General features: G+C 39.6%; 1 protein-coding gene across 1 annotated transcript; it reads right to left on the bottom strand.

Moving 5' to 3' along the window:
• Positions 1 to 1,519: 1,519 nt before the first annotated feature.
• On the bottom strand, positions 1,520 to 17,490 carry tmem170b (transmembrane protein 170B). Its single transcript, XM_003223565.4, has 3 exons — positions 16,988 to 17,490; positions 8,393 to 8,563; positions 1,520 to 6,048 (listed from the first exon to the last, which is right to left on the bottom strand). Exons 1-3 carry the CDS (start codon positions 17,181 to 17,183, stop codon positions 5,918 to 5,920), a joined length of 498 nt encoding a protein of 165 aa, XP_003223613.3. The 5' UTR covers positions 17,184 to 17,490; the 3' UTR covers positions 1,520 to 5,917.
• Between the last annotated feature and the right edge of the window lie 292 nt (positions 17,491 to 17,782).

The following is a 17,782-nucleotide window of genomic DNA, read 5'->3' as shown; positions in this document are numbered from 1 at the left end:
ATGGTCCCCACTGCCCCAGCTCTCAGGTATTGGTTTGTGTGTGGGGGGCGCGCCAAATTCAGGGGAGGCGCAAAGATTTGGTTCGCCTACCCCCAAAAATTACCTAGGGCCGGCTCCGAGTAATTCTCACTCAGATACATCAGTTGTACAAGACGGGGAACTGAAATCTCTTGCTGGCTGAGCTGTCCTTCTGCAGCCGAAATGCCCTGTGCTCACATAACCTATTTCTGCTTGCTTATCTCAGACAACTCTGCCAGCACAGCTGAGATTAGACATCAGAAAAGCTTTAAAAAAAGAATAAGTGGGGGAGTGAAGGATGAGTTAATTTTTTCCCCAAATACAGATTTCCCACAAATCAGGTACATAATGACAAGACTAACAAAAAGTTACACTAGGAACAGTAGTTCAATGTAATTTCTAACACTGAATCTAAACTGCTCTCTAGGCTGAGTAGGGCTTGAATCGAGTACAGCTTCAGTAAGTTTAGTTTCTGTGTTATTCATTTGTAAGAGTCAATATTGCATTCCAAGTTAGGCTATGGGAAATATTTGTCCAAGGGTAAATGAGGACGCAGTCCTCTAAGCTTACAGAGCAGTAGCCTAGCCAGAGTTTGTATTCAATCCCACAAGAGGGTTGTGGTACAGTCTACTGGAGTAGAAATAACTGTTCAGACTTTTAGACAGACATTAGTGGAACTGTGCATTGTTATTCTTAATGATTCGTAATGATTCAGTTATGGAAGGATTCATTGAATGAACAAACTCAACAGTTACGCAGACTGTTGTATTTTCTCCACACAAAAGGAACTACAGTTGTGTAGAGAAAATATCCAGATCAATTATTGAGAAAACTGTGCATAGTGATACACCAATTGTACACACTGGGAAGAATGATTTAAAACACCCTTCAAAAAAAAAAAGATAACCATCTTTTGAGCATAGACTATTTGAGGATGCAGTGAAACAACAGTGAAGTCATTTAGAAGGGAAAGGGTGCAATATTTTATTTCTTTTCTGTGCAAGGCAAGGGATCTACTGTGAGGTCTTTCTCCACTACCAAAGGCAAATTTATTTGAAAATAAAAGATTCCAAATGCAACATGCAACAAATTGATAGTGTGCACTTGATATAGAACTCCAAGTAAATTGCATACTTACACATTTTAATAGAAATGATGAATATATGTTGATAAGGAATGTAACTAGCATTGTCAAATAACTCTTTGAGAATGTCTAAGCAGAAGTTAAAGTTGATTATCTGGCCTCACACAGATAATTTCTTGATTTTGACTATGATAATGTTTCCTATTAAAATAAATTTTGGTATTAAACTGAATTATTAATATCCTATCTCATAATTTCCAAAATATGCCCAGAGACTTTGGATGTAACATTGTGGCATTTCTCTTACACGCATATATGAATGTATTCCTCTGAACTGGATAAACTACAGTGCATATTAAGGACTTTTTCATGTTCTACACTATTTTCTCCCTCAGACTTTGCAGTAAAGACAAAAGACAATTTTCCATGTTTTTATTGTCAGTTCACTTGTTCAGCTTTATTAACCTGAATGGAAGAAGAGGCACACACAGTTCCTCCAAGACCTCTGTGAAATGTCAGTTTCAAACTTGCAGCCACAGTCTTGTTTAACTAACATGTTAAGGCTGCAAACTATTAAATCTGAAATGGAAGAGCCATGTGGCACTGTGACTTTCCAGTTTCATCCCAAATTCCAAAGTAATCATGACACTTGGAGGAAATAAACAAACAAAAGGCAGATGACCACATACATAAATACTTCTTGCATAGGGCCCAGGTTTCTTATATTCACTACTGTGTGCAATTCTCTAAAAATCTGGATGACACATATAAATTAGCTTAAAATATTCACCTCAAATCATATTGGGGCAACAACACTGTATAAATACTTCAAACCGTACTAATTCAAACATAACTAATTTTAAAAATCAGTTTAATCATACTGAAAGCTGATTGCTCGATTATACTACAATACAACAAAAATATGCAAGCTTCAAGTAGAAATAAGTTGTATCATACTGAAACAAAATATAACAAAGTGCAAAACTGAAGAGGAAACACTACCGCTTTCCTCAGATTTAATCAAGAAAAATATATTTAAATGCTATATTACAGACAAATACACACATACTAAACCATCTCTTTGGCCAATGTTTTTTATAAATTAAACCAAACTAATGTTACTGGTGGCTCTGAATAAATAAAGGATATCAAGAATGTCAATGGAGTGAAATCACTTCATGAAACGTATTTTAAGGAAAGAAATGAGTAACACCTGGAAAAGTTTATTTTGAATAATGTGACATTGCCCACTGTCATTAAAACAGCTGCTAGCAATTCAGTCTGTGGTCAGGTAACAGTATTGCATAAAGTTTACACTGGGTTATTTTTAAGAATGCTCCACTGGTAGCACATTCAACTATTTCCTCAGATAAATTTTGGATGATTGGTTTAAATGTTTCCCTTCACTTCTTTAGCAGCTTTAAGTATTGTTGTTAGGCTATCCATACAAAGGACATTTCATTCTGAAATAAATCACATTACTGTAAACTTGCAGTTAGATTAATACACAGAAATTCATCGATTTTAGAACATGAAAAACTGCCCTATTGACATTACTTCTGACAAATACATTTCAAGTCTGACTACAGAACATACTGCTATGGAACACATTTCCTTGACTTCCTCATTCCTATTTTATTATAGAAAGTAGTTTTAAGATGCACTGAGCAATTAACTCTGCAGTCACTTCAAAACACAAGTTGGATGGATTCTGTTCAAAGGATTAAGGTCAGGTTTCTTCACTACTGGTTCTTACCATGCTGAAAACATATATTTGAAGATCCATTACTGATATCTAGTGTATCTATTTTAATTTACCAACTTTTCTAGAAAGAGAGCAATCATGTACATTGATTTATCCTAAAAACATCCCAATGGTTGTGTGTTATGAGGCATGATCTACAATTGCTTCCTGTTGCAAAAGAGTCCTAGTATTTAGCTCTTCTGGGTGTATCCTTTTTTAAGATGGTTATTATATTATTTGTGCCAAATAAATGTGTTACATTTCAACACAAAGAGTATACCTAGGCTACAAATTATTCCCAGCCTAGACTTAATACTGATTGAATTTGCTTCGTGTGAATACTACTGAAGTTTTGTCAGAATGAGGCAATCACAAACAACATAGGAAGCATGAATATACATTTCTGCATATAGCCCTAAAGTCAACAGATTTAAAAATTTACAGGTACATTTTTCATAATTGTCTTTAGTTCTGGAGCCTGAGAAGTGCTTGCTTTGTAGCATCATTGAATTACTACAGATAACACTAGATATCAAACCACTTCACATGTAACATTCACAACAGCATCACATACAGCATGTTCTGATGTTCGATAAAATATTGAAACCAAGATGCAGCTTTCTAACTACAAGCCCTAAAAATATACAGGATTATACTTCCTCCAATTAAGATTCCCCATCCCTGAAAATCCCTTTGTGTGTTGACTTGAATTAGGGTAGTGTTTTTGAAGACTTTTGTCCACTCACATTTTCAATATTAACACTACTTCCACATCAAACTACATTGGCCTAACAGCTAATCTAAGAGTAGAGACAGAACAGCAATAAAGTGGACAAGATAGAAAATTCTAACATATACTCAAGGCACTATAAATTAAATATTGTATACTACAGAATGTTTAAAATATACCTTGGTGTTGAATTTCAAACTACCCAAAATAAAAATGATGAAATATGCTGATGTTTCTTCAAATATCTAGATTAATACTGTCTCCATTCCCCTATGACTTCAGTTCACTGTCTCCCAATTGTGGCAGACAAAGTTCTTCAAGTCACAGAAGAAGCTCCAGTTTTATCTACAGGTCCTTGCAGGATAGCAGCCTGTTACTAAAAACATAATACTGAATTTAAAGAGAAAATTGAATGTCTTTTTAACAAATGTAATCCCTAAATCAAAGTAGGAAAAATAATGGTTAGTAGTAATTCATTCGTATATATAAATACAAATTACGGGGTTTTTACTTTAACATTTAGAAAGGTTATGGAACAGAGCACTGTGCTGTCAAAGTATTATTGCTGCAGGTATTACTTCTGTAGGCATTGACTTCTGTTATAATGACAGCTCATAGCTATGTCTTTCCCTTCCTTCCAGATGCATATATAGACTGCCTATTTCAATAAATGAACATTAGAGGCTAACCTACACACTGTCCCCTTAGGGAAGGATTGTATGAAATCAAGTCCCCTCTCCACCTGCATTAGCTGTCAGATTCAAGCGCAGAAGCAATAGTAAAGGCAATATCTTCTATTTGTATATCTGCCTAGTTTGTTCCATGTGGTCAGCAAGGATGCCCACGCTTGTTCAGAGAAAATTAAACTGTAGTCATAGTGAAAGAGGTGCTGTTTATGAGAGTAACTGGGAAACGACAGCACTTAAAGATTTTTAATAGATGCTGAAAATGCTTGCCCATCTGTTGTCCCCTGTACTAGCTTTTAGAAACAGGGAGCCTGCTTTTCCAAATAGTGAGATGGACAGTAGGGCCATGGTGGCATCTCTGCTCTCATTACAAGGACAGCGTGAAAATCAGTACAATATTAACTCTTTCCCCATGTTTACTTTTATCAATTAAATCAGTGTCCTGACATTTCTCATGACTCACATCAAAATGTTTTACAGGAAAGACATTACAGTCACACCACCATTGCTCTTGTTGAAACGATACAAACAAACACAAAAGAGAGATAGACTGTGCATGTCTACTGGAAGCAAGCTATGAAAAAGTCAAATTTAAAAGGGGAAATTAACATTTTAAAAGTGTCCTCTTTTTGATACACAGTTTATTAGAAGAATTATTTTGCTCATGTACAAAAAATGCCCTCTTTCAGCTTTTTAAATTTCTCATTTTAACTTTGGGCCATATGCTAAATATGTGCTTTTCAGGACTTAAGATTCCTACTGGTTTTTAAAAAGACATTTACAGTCATGTTTACCTGTTACAATAAATACCAACACAACTTTTTTTAAAAATAGAAAATCAGTTATGTTTAGAAAATTATGGAACACAATAGACAACTTTAAAAAAACCTGAAGTTTTCAGAAATAGTGTACGTTTCATTTTATGAGCTGTTTGGTCATTTGACTCTAATACGATTTTGGGATAACCATGAATGGATAATAATAAATTAAAAACAATACTGATGAGCTGGTTTTAATACATGTGATATATCTTTATAAATCCCTTTTCAAGAAAATTCTATACTGGCTTAATCACATTCATGTTCTTCCTAAAATTTTGTTTCAGTAACTAAATCCCAGCAATGTTCATAAGTAATTCTATACTCAAGTAACTGACTCCCGTCACTCTACCATAAGCTTGGTAACGTTCCGCATTGAGTGGAGTTCAGCTGTTACAATAAGCAAGTGCCTCGTGTACCTGATTTTTTAAAAACTATTTTTGCAGCACTCACTACATGTTTAAGTAGTCATACTATCAGTGTTCAACTTTACATTTGGCACATGTATCCACTCTTTAGAAATGCCCCTGTATTTTCTTCAACACTGTTATGAACAATGATCACATCACCAACATTTGCCTGATTAGCAGCTTCACAAGGTGCTTCATCTTGCAGTTTCTCTTAAACTGATCACACTTTGCCTGTGTCAGAGGCACATTAGGTGCAGTGCAGTCGTGTGTCATTTTTGGACTGTAGAGGGAAGTACTTTCCAAATGCATGGGACCTCTAACTTTGTGGTCCATTTAACAAGTACTTCCCCTCCCAATTCCAAGTCCATCAGCTACCAAAGCGTCACTGCAGACTTTCTCCTTTTATAAAGAAAGCTTCACAGAAGATTCAAAGTGTAGCAAGAATCCTTGAAAATGAAATTATTAGTGTCAGTACAGTCTGCCCAACTCCAAATACAAGTGCCTCCAAAGGAGCCATACTTTTCCCAGCTACTCTGTAAATTCCTGCCACGGCTGCACCTAAAAGGCACAAGAGAGAAAAGGGGGGAATTAACACATGACATCAAACAAACCTAGATCTCATAACAGTGTCTATATTCTCTAATGTTAATATCCTGTGACTATTTGCAATTAACTGTTGGTTGGTCTTGCTGCACTTCAGATATACTCCTCAGTATTTTAAGATCTAATTAACTTGCAATTAAATTGTTTTTTGATTCAATTTAAGTTGTATTTTATGTTATAATAATGGAAAATTTAATTATACTAAGAATTTAAGAGGAATATAACACTGGTAGGCCATGGAATCATGCAACTGTGCCGTACTTGAACTGAAATATCCACAATACAAAAAATAGCTACAAGTAACATGGTTGATGCCTAGAATCATAGAATAGTAGAGTTGGAAGAGACCTCATGAGCCATCCAGTCCAACCCCCTGCCAAGAAGCAGGAAATCACATTCAAAGCACCCCCGACATATGGCCATCCAGCCTCTGCTTAAAAGCCTCCAAAGAAGGAGCCTCCACCACAGCCCGGGGGGGAGAGTTCCACTGTCGAATAGCTCTCACAGTGAGGAAGTTCTTCCTGATGTTCAGATGGAACCTCCTTTCCTGTAGTCTGAAGCCATTGTTCCATGTCCTAGTCTGCAGGGCAGCAGAAAACAAGCCTGCTCCCTCCTCCCTACGACTTCTTCTCACATATGTATACATGGCTATCATGTCTCCTCTCAGCCTTCTCTTTTTCAGGCTAAACATGCCCAGCTCTTTAAGCCGCTCCTCGTAGGGCTTGTTCTCCAGACCCTTAATCATTTTAGTCGCCCTCCTCTGGACGCTTTCCAGCTTGTCAATATCTCACTTCAACAGTGGTGCCCAAAATTGGACACAGTATTCCAGGTGTGGTCTGACCAAGGCAGAATAAAGGGGGAGCATGACTTCCCTGGATCTAGACGCTATACCCCTATTTATGCAGGCCAGAATCCTGTTGGGTTTTTTAGCTGCCGCATCACATTGTTGGCTCATGTTTAACTTGTTGTCCACGAGGACTCCAAGGTCTTTTTTGCACACACTGCTGTCAAGCCAGGCGTCCCCCATTCTGTATCTTTGCATTCCATTTTTTCTGCCGAAGTGAAGTATCTTGCATTTGTCCTTGTTGAACTTCATTTTGTTAGTTTCGGCCCATCTCTCTAGTTTGTCAAGATCGTTTTGAATTCTGCTCCTGTCTTCTGGAGTGTTAGCTATCCCTCCCAGTTTGATGTCGTCTGCAAACTTGATGATCGTGCCTTCTAACTCTTCGTCTAAGTCGTTAATAAAGATGTTAAACAGAACCGGGCCCAGGACGGAGCCCTGCGGCACTCCACTTGTCACTTCTTTCCATGATGAAGACGACGCATTGGTGAGCACCCTTTAGGTTCGTTCGCTTAGCCAATTACAGATCCATCTAACCGTAGTTTTGTCTAGCCCACATTTTACTAGTTTGTTTGCCAGAAGGTCGTGGATGCTGCACAAAGTCTTTTCTGAATCCTTTCTCTCACCATTTGTTGTCAACAATCTCAGATAAGTGTAGGTTTGAAACACTGTTGCAATATCCAAAGATACCAATATTTGTAGTAGGTCTAGAGTAGTAACATACAGCCCTCTTTGACTGTATTGTTCTTCCTTTTAGGACTGAAACTTACTTCGTATGTCTTTCACATTTGCTCATTTAAGAGGTAATCCCACCTGTAGTCTTCAGAACAGCCATGCAGAAAATTACGAAAATATTTTACTACTCTACCAATTTGTATGTATTTCTCCTGTGGATCTGACAAGTTACTTATCTAAATGAATATAATTCTTGACATATAGATAACTGTAATGCTGTCACATACTTAGAAAGCAAGTAAAGTGAGTAGAGAACATTAGCCTTTTCCAACACTAGAATTTTTCTTACTTCTAAAGAAAAATCCAACTATAAGCTTCATAGATTTTCAGTATTATGAATAGGAGCCCCAGATGGTGCAGTCGGTTAAACCGTTGTGCTGGCAGGACTGATGATTTGAAGGTTGTATTGCTGAACTGAAGGTTGCTGGTTCGAATCCAACCTGGAGAGAGCGCAGATGAGCTCCCTCTGTCAGCTCCAGCTCCATGCGGGAAGATGAGAGAAGCCTCCCACAAGGATAGTAAAAACATCAAAATATCTGGGAGTCCCCTAGGCAATGTCCTTGTAGATGGCCAATTCTCTCACACCAGGAGTGACTTGCAGTTTCTCAAGTCGCTCCTGACATGGAAAAAGATGTATTATGAATAATAACAGAAAATATTAACAGGTAATAGCCATTCTCAAGAAGCGGCATAATTGAATTTAAAACATTTTTTTAAACTTACTGGTTATCATTGCTCCAGTTACAGAACCCAGAAATCCAATGCTGACCACAATGACAGAGATTACTCTCCCTTGCCTATGCCTTTGCAGCATCACAAACATTAAAACTCCTGCAGCACCGTGGACAAAGAGAGAGGAGAAGAGGGCCCATAGGAAAACCCAGTACCACATTTCTGGAAAAAAAAACAATTGAAGAACAGGTTAACATATGTGAAGAATGTTTTTATTGATCAAATAATGAAAAACATACTAGAGATTAGAACAACTGTAAAGATACAAAAGCATGCACAGCAGTAACCCTGACCAAAACAAATCATGTTATTGTGTTATTATTCTGTGCATGACCCATTTCTTGCAATATTGTGCATTCTTCATTGTGTAATCTTTACTGTGAAAACTCTTTTGTCAACTGGCAGTACATAAAACAAATAAATATTAACAAACAATATTGACCAATACACAAATTACGAGTGTTTTGCTTTTCTTCTTTAGGCTATAAATATCAAGCTAGCCAAAAACCAGTTCTGAAAAATAGAAACACCAATTATTTTTGAGGAAGAAAACTATAACAATACTTTTTGAAATTTCACTGATACCTTGCTTTTAAAAGGTGTGGTCAGTTTCTGCTTCTCTAATATGAGCAAGATGCCAAACTAAGGGATTTCTCTCAATGGTTTTCTGAACCTTTTAGTTATTAATAACATTGTTTCTGAATGATAACATTGTGAAAGTGCTAGCAACCGTATTTCATTCCCTTCCATTTAAAGCAGAAAAGTACTGATCAGTTCTAAAATGAGGGAGATTCAAACACAGTTTTTACATGACTGCTCTGTATAATGAAAACTAAGTTTCTAGAACATGTTGAATATATGTGGCATAAAAATAACTTTGATCTCAAGTGTTAACTAGAGCTATTTTTTGAGAAAAAAACAAAAGGCGACAGAAGTACAAAAGTGACAACAAACTAGCTGAGAGAAAAAGCTGTTTCTGAAGCAACAGTCACTGAGAACCCCCTCCCCCAATTAAAACCACAAATTGCATCCCACGCACAACCTTGCAAAGACTGCTCTAATAAAATATATTTTACTGAGATATGTTACATCTCATGCATTATTACCCTGTACATTAGCCCTTCCCATGTGTGTTTGCCTGCTTTTTTAAATACATAATTTCAACATATCCCTTGAATTTATTCATTCAAGATGCCTTATAAGCATAAAATCTATGCCAGTAGAACAGTGTCTGGTAAAAGTACTTCTACAAAATTGGACAAGAATGCATCTTATGGAAGCAATGCTTTTCTTTTATGTTACTTTTTAATGCCAGAAATAACAAGGAAACTATAAAAACTGTATATCTGGAAACATATGTGGATTTCTTTCTAGACCATACTATGCAAAGACAAATATGACCAAGGGTGCACCTATAGTATAGAATTAATAGCTTGAAAACACTTTAATTACCATGTCTCAATGAGATGGAATAATGGGAGCTGGAGATTTTCAAGGTATTGAGTCTTATTTGCCAAACTCACCAAACTATAACTCCTATGATTCTATAGCACTGAACCGTGGCTGTTAAATTAATGTTAAACTGCATTAATTCTACAGTTCACACACACCCCTCTTGAAATTGGCTAAACACAACAATGAGGACCAACTATTTATCTTTACAAATCAGAACCTATAAAATCAGAACAGATTTCAAAGTTTGAATAAGTAGACATCTCATTGCATGGTGTGATTTAAAAAGAAATCATGGAATTGAAGTTATGATATGCATACAATGGATCTTACAAATTCCTGAAATTCTAGGTCTCGTTACAAAAGAGCTCCCTGAACTGCAGAATGCCCCACTATTTTGAAATTTGTTAGCAAGGCAACACATGAAAGAAAGTTTCATGAAGGGAGAAGCCTACTGCAGTTAATACCAGTCCTATGAGATCTGAAATGCATGTAGATTTTTTTTTTTTAAAAAAAGGACTCCACAAATACACTACCTTCTCTGTGGCTACATGTACACACAAGAATAATGAAACTGTAGTTAAAAACTCACTGACACTTTGATACACTGTTAAAGAAAGAAAACCCTGCAGCAGCAATGACAAGGCACTCAAAATAAAGTTGTGAAGTATGAATGTATTTATTTAATCTGCATGGGGGGGGGGGAATTCATGAGAATGTCAATGTTATGCTAAATAGCCTTCCTATAATATGTTACACTCTGGTTGTACTGGGTTAGAGGAGATAAAGCAGATAACTAGAGGAGTGAGATCATTTTAGTAGTGGGACATCAGATGTGGAATAGTCTTCTTAGAAAAGTTAATCATTTCTGGTATGAGGTAAAAAAAATTAGAAGAAAATATCAGTGCCTCTTAATTTCTCAATATTAATTTAGGAATACCTCAGATATTCTCTGGCCAGATCTTTATCCCTGTTAGTTTCTGAATAGCTAGGTGTGCAAAACCTGTAGAGCACTTTTATTAAGTATTCACAGAACTGGTTCCAGGCAATGTCAAATAAAATAATATAATATATTGTATGTATATATACTTGTAAACCACCCTGAGTCCCCTTCCGGGTGAGAAGGGCAGGATATAAATGTCGCAAATAAATAAATAAATGTCAGGTTCTCCTTTGTGAGCCTTTCTATGCCTTGAGATTTTTGTGGGGAGGCCTTCTTTTGGGCCTTCCTTCTACAGATGCAAAACACGGCTTTCTCATCAGCTGTATCCAGCCTCTGGAACTCCCTATGGAGAGAGATAAGACTATGCCCCCTTGTTGTCTTTGCTTTGGAAGGCAATCACTTTAAAACGCTGGACAGGCCTTTGACAACTGATTTTGCTGGTGATGGGTTTTTTTTTTAATACTAGGAGGGCTGTCTTTTTATTTTCATTTGTTTTACTGCTACACTATTTTACTCCAACCAAGTTCCATTTATGGAAGAAAACCAGATATGAATTGGATAAAGAAATAATAAGTAATAGCTTCATATAAATAAGAACAAGGGTTGTTCTAACAATACTGTCTAATATTATTACGCTAATATTATTACTGTGTGTGAGTTCAGCCTAAGAACATAGGAACAGATCAGAACAACAGTCAGTTTATGCTCAAACATTTGGTTGGCTATACAATTTCCAACAGTGGACAACCAGAGGTTTCTGAGAAGCTAAAAACAAGGAAAGTTTTATTCCACAGCTGTCAAAGCATCACTAGTCCTTAAGTGCCCAGAAAGCACGCGGCCCATGGAGTCCCACTGCCACAGCCTGTGGCCTCTTTACTGCCGAAGCGTGTGGCCTCTTTATTGTCGCCGATGCTGCCTACAAGGCCTCCCCACCACCACTTTGACTCTGCTTTTCTTGCAAGTGCTTTTCCTTTAAGGCACAAGGAGGTTGGACTGGGTAACCCCCGGGTTGCTCCTACAATTACTACTACTACTACTACTACTACTACTACTGCAAAGGCTGGATGGCTATTTGTTGGGGATGCTTTGATTGTGCTTTTCCTACAAGACAGAAGGAGGCTGTTTCTGGATGGCCAATGGGGACTTCCACTGAAATACTGTTAAGTTCTGGTTGATTAAAACTGTTCTTAATTTCAAATATTGTATTGTTCTTTCTTTCTTTCTTTCTTTCTTTCTTTCTTATTACAAACAAGATATGTGCAGTGTGCAGACTAATTTGTTAATTTTTTTCAATTAGTTCACACAAATATTCTGCATCCATCTGCCTCTGGCCCAACCCATCTGTCAATTTTTAAAATGCAATGTGGCCCCTATGTCAAAAAGTTTCTTAGGGCTCCACGAAAAACCTTTCCTTCTAAAAGGGCCCTGCACCTTTAAGGTTTGAGAACCCCTGCTTTAGGTCATTTAACCTTTCATTATTCTTTATCATATCCAGTAGTATATGGTAGCTTTCATTTTAATGAGGCAGTGAATCCATTCTTGGTTTCAGCCTGAACTTGAAAGGTGATATCCAGGTTGCTATATCTGAATTGGTTTTCAGCACCCTGGATAGCTCTTTTTACCATTTCAGCTAAAATGCTGCAGATTCATCACTCCACTAAAATTGTGTAAATCAATCCACACAGATCGTACCCAAACCTTGGAAGACACTGATACTCGTACATATATGTTCATGCATAAGTTGACCTCATGTATAAATTGACCTCATATGTAAGAAAGGGTAGGTTTGGGGCTCAAAAATATGGATTTTCATATGACCTATGGAAAAGTCAAGGGAGTCACTCTGCAAATAGAGAGAATACCCATGTAACTTCGAGCTGCTATCTCCCTACCCACTTAGTAAGGCCAGAGGTGTTACTGCAGCACAGAGAGTAGAGGAGGTCTGTGTTTCTTTTAGTTTTTCTAGGAATAGACTTTTGCTTTTGATGCTCACATTGACCCATGGATATGTTGGCACAGGTTTTGGAAGTTGATTGTTTTAACGAAAATCTCTAGACTTATACAAGAGTATACAGGGTAGTTAATGTGTAGGACAGATGATGATGATACAGTAATAACTGTTCATAATTTTAGATTAAACACAACATTTTGCTCAGGTAGTTGAAAGTCATAATGTAGGAGTTAGAAACTGTTCATATGCATTCATTAAAAGATTTTGGGTACAGGATGCATTTACTGTATCCCTACTTCTTTAGAGCAGAGGTTCTCAACCTGTGGGTCCTCAGGTGTTTTGGCCTACAACTCTCAGAAATCCCAGCCAGTTTAACAGCTATTAAGGTTTTGGGGAGTTGAAGGCCAAAACATCTGAGGACCCACAGGTAGAGAATCACTGCTTTAGATACTAGTTTTAATTTAACCACACAACATTAGCATTGACTAGAAAGTGTTCATTACCCTTCAAGTATAGCCATTTCTATATATTACATTTATTCTTAGCTTTACTTTACACAGCCAAGCAAAAAATAAAAATAACACTGCACATTAGAATTTGTTCATCTATGTTGCCGCCACCATACCCTTTCACCATTACAAATCTTAAAACCATATGATTTCACCCAAAAGGATTTCATTAAATTTATGTATTTTGAAGATCCAATGTTTCAAAAATATAGATTAAGAGACCATTAGTGCACCATGCCTTCCAGAGACTTGTCTATGAAGAAGATAGTTCATGCTTCCAATTTAGTGTGATAGCATAGAGTCAGGATCATGAAAACTGTCACAGAAAAAGGCAGATTCCCTTCAGTACAGTGAAAGAGCTGTCCCTCAGGTGGTGATTAAATCCATGTAGATTTCAGTATGAAAAATATAAAATTCTGAAAAACAAAAACCTCAACTTCTTTCTTTGGTGATGTACTCACACACTAAAGGAGGAGGATTCCCTGTTGTGTAACACAGAAAGGGAATTTCTCTAAAGGGAACACCTACCAATCTGAATTCTCACTAAATACTTATCTTATTTGATCAATGGATGATATCTTAATCAACCTACAAAATTCTTAACTGATGAAACATTTAGTTGATGAAATACTTGTGTAAGCAGTGTTTATGCTTGTCATCTGCCCAACCCTAAAGGAAACAGGGCAGTCAGATCCTATGTCCCAATTTCCCAAGAGCACTAAAACAAGCAGAAGACATGTACAAAAGCAGGTTCATTTTAGGCTATATGGGAACCTGAGTATGTGAAACCCTGGGCATGTGAAACTTCTAAAGCCCACCTGCTCCTCAAATCCAGGAATTATTTAGGACATTGCTTGTCCCATGCTGGCAATTACTATTTTCCAGTACACCCTATGCCCATCATCAGCCTTCCTTAAAGGAAATAAGAGGCACATCTACAACAACCACTTAGGTCAGTATAGGGCTGGATAATCTTTGTAGGGGCCAAACACCACACTGAACTGATCCAGGAAAGGAGAACAAGCCCACTTTAATGCAGCATTGCCCTGTGGTAGCCAATGTCAGAGAAAAGTCCATATTCTGACCCACTGACCCATATTGGGGTGATCTTGTGTATGCCATGCCAGATCATCCCTGGGTTTTCAGGTCAGTGAAGCCCCAACCAGGGTAATCAACTTATATGTACCTTTCTCCAAGAAAAAAAAACACAAGGACTGTGTGTGCAGGCTATATGGAAACCAGTGTGATCCTCTTTTGAAATTTAAGCTAAAACCTCTTTAAACCCACCTTCTCCTAGAATCTGGTATGGTCCTAGTGTAGTGCTTGCCTGATTATTATTTTCCAGTGTTCCAAGGACTCATTGTGTACTCATTCAGTAAAACACTTTTTCTGTCTTTCTTGGTCATTCACAGAAATTGGCTGTCAGCAGGAATCCCATCCCTCAATTCAGAGAGGAAACAGCACTGTGATGGGACATCTTGTTCACATGTAACCTCTACCTGCCCTTATGACCCATAAGCCACAGCAATAAAGATATACAGTAGACTCTCAGTAGCCAGAACTCAAACAACCGGGGGGGGGGGGGGGAACAGATGAAGAAACAATACTTTAAAACCAGTGCTTCTTAAACTATGGACGCTAATCTCAAATGCGGTCCCCTGAGCTCAATGTTGGGGTAACAAAATTTTTTTGACAACTGTAAAAGGTTTCTGAACTCCACCCATTTACAGTACATGAATCTGTTAGCAACAACATGCAGTGCTTACAGTGGACTATGCAGAAGATGCTTCAGCTGCACTTAATAAGGAGGAAGACCAGCCTGTTTAGCAAGCCTTGCAAAATGCTGATTTATTATCAGTAACCATTTGATTTTTATATCTATTTTATATACCTATACACCTGGGGTCATGTACATATTTCTCAGGTGGAAAGGGTGAGTGGGAAAAAGGTTTAAGAAGCTCAGCTTTAAATAAAAATTAAAATACAAGTATTACATAGTAAAACTGTGTGATGTTCAGTTTGTCTTACTTTGCTTTTAATGACTGTATCTCAATATGGATATCAAGTCAAGAGTATGGGATATAGGACAGGAGTTAGAAACATCTGACTTACAAATGACTCATAGTTATGAATGTGGCTGAGACAACAGGAAATGGGTGAAAACTACCTCTCGGAAGGGAAATCCACTTCTGAAAGAGTTATCATGGGGAAAAGGTGTATCTGCTGAAGCTATATCACCAATCCTGATTTCCACAAGCCACATTTGTCAAAATCCAATGATCACAGGGACAGGAAGTGAGGTGAAACCTTCTGAACAGCAAAAGAAAAAATACAGGGGTGTGAACCCTTCCCTATGCTTTCCAAAGCTTGTGCATGCATGCATATGTATGTGTATAATATATATGTGTATGTGTATGCATATACATTATATATACATACATATATGGCTGGAGTTACACTTTTGAAAATGTACTTGTTCTGATTGAATTCAACTGAAGAACAAACCTACAGAACCTATCTTCTTCCTAACCTGGGGACTGCCTACATTAGACCTATTTTGAATAGTAACTTCCAAGAAACCAGAAATGACATTTATCTGGCACTTGACAATCCTCACAGGTGTTGGTTAACTAAGGCCCTTGTCACACATCTGTATAAAATCCACATTGAACTGGATTATTAAATATGCTTTTCTGTGGACGAGCAGGTGGCGACTACTGGATGGCCTATGTTCTGTATCAGAAACTAGAGCTGATATGGTCTATCCAATGCAGTTTTCTGAATTAGCACCCCAAATAAACAAACTGAATCTAAAGTTGACCAAAAACTGATTCGTAACCCTTTTGGTACTAATTTCAGAGAGTGGTCGCTGGTCAATGGGAACCACTGCTTTAGGGGAGGCAGATGATGGGTATAAGGTGTAAAAGGTAAAGGTTTTCCCCTGACGTTAAGTGACTGACTGGGGGTTGGCGCTCATTTCCATTTCTAAGCCGAAGAGCCGGCGTTGTCCGTAGACACCTCCAAGGTCATGTGGCCGGCATGACTGCATAGAGCGCCGTTACCTTCCCGCTGGAGCGGTACCTATTGATCTACTCACATTTGCATGTTTTCGAACTGCTAGGTTGGCAGGAGCTGGGGCTAACAGCGGGTGCTCATTCCGCTCCCTGGATTTGAACCTTGCACCTTTTGGTCCACAAGTTCAGCAGCTCAGCGCTTTAACGCACTTCGCCACCGGGGCTCCTACAACCGAATCTAAAGTTGACCAAAACCGGATTCGTAACCCTTTTGGTACTAATGTCAGAGAGTGGTCCCTGGTTAAAAAATGAATGGGAACCACTGCTTTAGGGGAGGCAGATGATGGGTATAAGGTGTACTGGAAAGTAATAATGACTAGCGTGGGACCAGGAGATTCCTTTAGGGTAAGCATGGGCCAACTTGGGCCCTCCAGGTGTTTTGGACTTCAACTCCCACCATTCCTAACAGCCTCAGGCCCCTTCCTTTTCCCCCTGAGGGCCTGAGGCTGTTAGGAATGGTGGGAGTTGAAGTCCAAAACACCTGGAGGGCCCAAGTTTTCCCAGGCCTGCTTTAGAGCCAGTGGCCTCCCACTGCGCCTGGTCCAATAAAGAGGAGGCCCCTGGCCGTTCCCCTGACCACCTGAAGGCGCGCCCCCTCCCCGCCCGAAATCCCCGCCTATTTCCTCCCCCCCCCCTCCATGCCCTCCCCTCAGCTACCTGTGAGGTGCCGGAGCGAGGTGCCATGGGCCCACAGACTCAGCACCTGCTGGACCGAGAGGTTGATGAGGCTGCTGTCCCCCGCCTCCGCCTTCATGGTGCCGGGGCCGCGGAGCCCTCGGGGAAGGCTGGTGCGAAGGGCCGAGGAGGTGGAGGAGGCGCGGGTGGGCCGGGCTCCCCGCGGCGGGGAAGACATCGAGGACGGAGGGACGGGGAAGGCGGCAGGAGGCAGGTGGGAGTGCCGAGGTGAGGCCTCCTCCTCAGGGAGCCGAGGGACGGCGAGGGCGGGGAGGGACGCGCCAGGCGGCAGCTTCTCGGGGCCGCCTCCTCTTCATGGCCCCCCCTCCCTCTCGCGCTTCTTCCCTCAACCGCCAGCCTCGAGCGCGAGGGGGGGGAGGGGGGGAGGAGGGAGGAGGCGCCCGCTTCGCCCACCGGCCAGCCAACCGACTCCAACGGCTGCCCCTCCACAGCCGCGCGCGCGCCCGCGCCCAAAGGCCCCGCCTCCTGGAGAAAAAAAAAACAGACCAAACGCAGGAGCGCGCGCGGCGCGTCACACTCAGGCGGCATCTCCTCCTATGGCAAGAGACGAAGGAACGCGCGAGCGTCCAATGGCGAGAAGGGGGGGGGGGGGAGAGAGAGAGAGAGAGAAAGAGAGGCTTGGCGCGCGCGCGCTCGAGGAGGGGAGTGCTGACGTCCAGTGGGCTTTTTTTTTTTTCGTGTCAGGAGCAACTTGAGTCGCTTCTGGTGTGAGAGAATTGGCCGTCTGCAAGGACGTTGCCCAGGGGACGCCCGGAT

Source organism: Anolis carolinensis, chromosome 4 (assembly GCF_035594765.1).
Source record: "Anolis carolinensis isolate JA03-04 chromosome 4, rAnoCar3.1.pri, whole genome shotgun sequence".
NCBI lineage: Eukaryota > Metazoa > Chordata > Lepidosauria > Squamata > Dactyloidae > Anolis > Anolis carolinensis.
Note: the sequence above shows the minus strand (reverse complement) of the source record. Positions and strands in the feature narration are given on the sequence as shown.

Excerpts from the sequence above, each read along its gene's own strand:
- tmem170b (XM_003223565.4), bottom strand. The coding sequence starts at position 17,183 with ATGTCTTCCCCGCCGCGGGGAGCCCGGCCCACCCGCGCCTCCTCCACC. Across the intron at positions 8,564-16,987 it reads CTCGCTCCGGCACCTCACAG|AAATGTGGTACTGGGTTTTC; the intron begins GTAGCTGAGGGG and ends TTTTTTTTCCAG. Across the intron at positions 6,049-8,392 it reads AACTGGAGCAATGATAACCA|GTGCAGCCGTGGCAGGAATT; the intron begins GTAAGTTTAAAA and ends TGTGCCTTTTAG.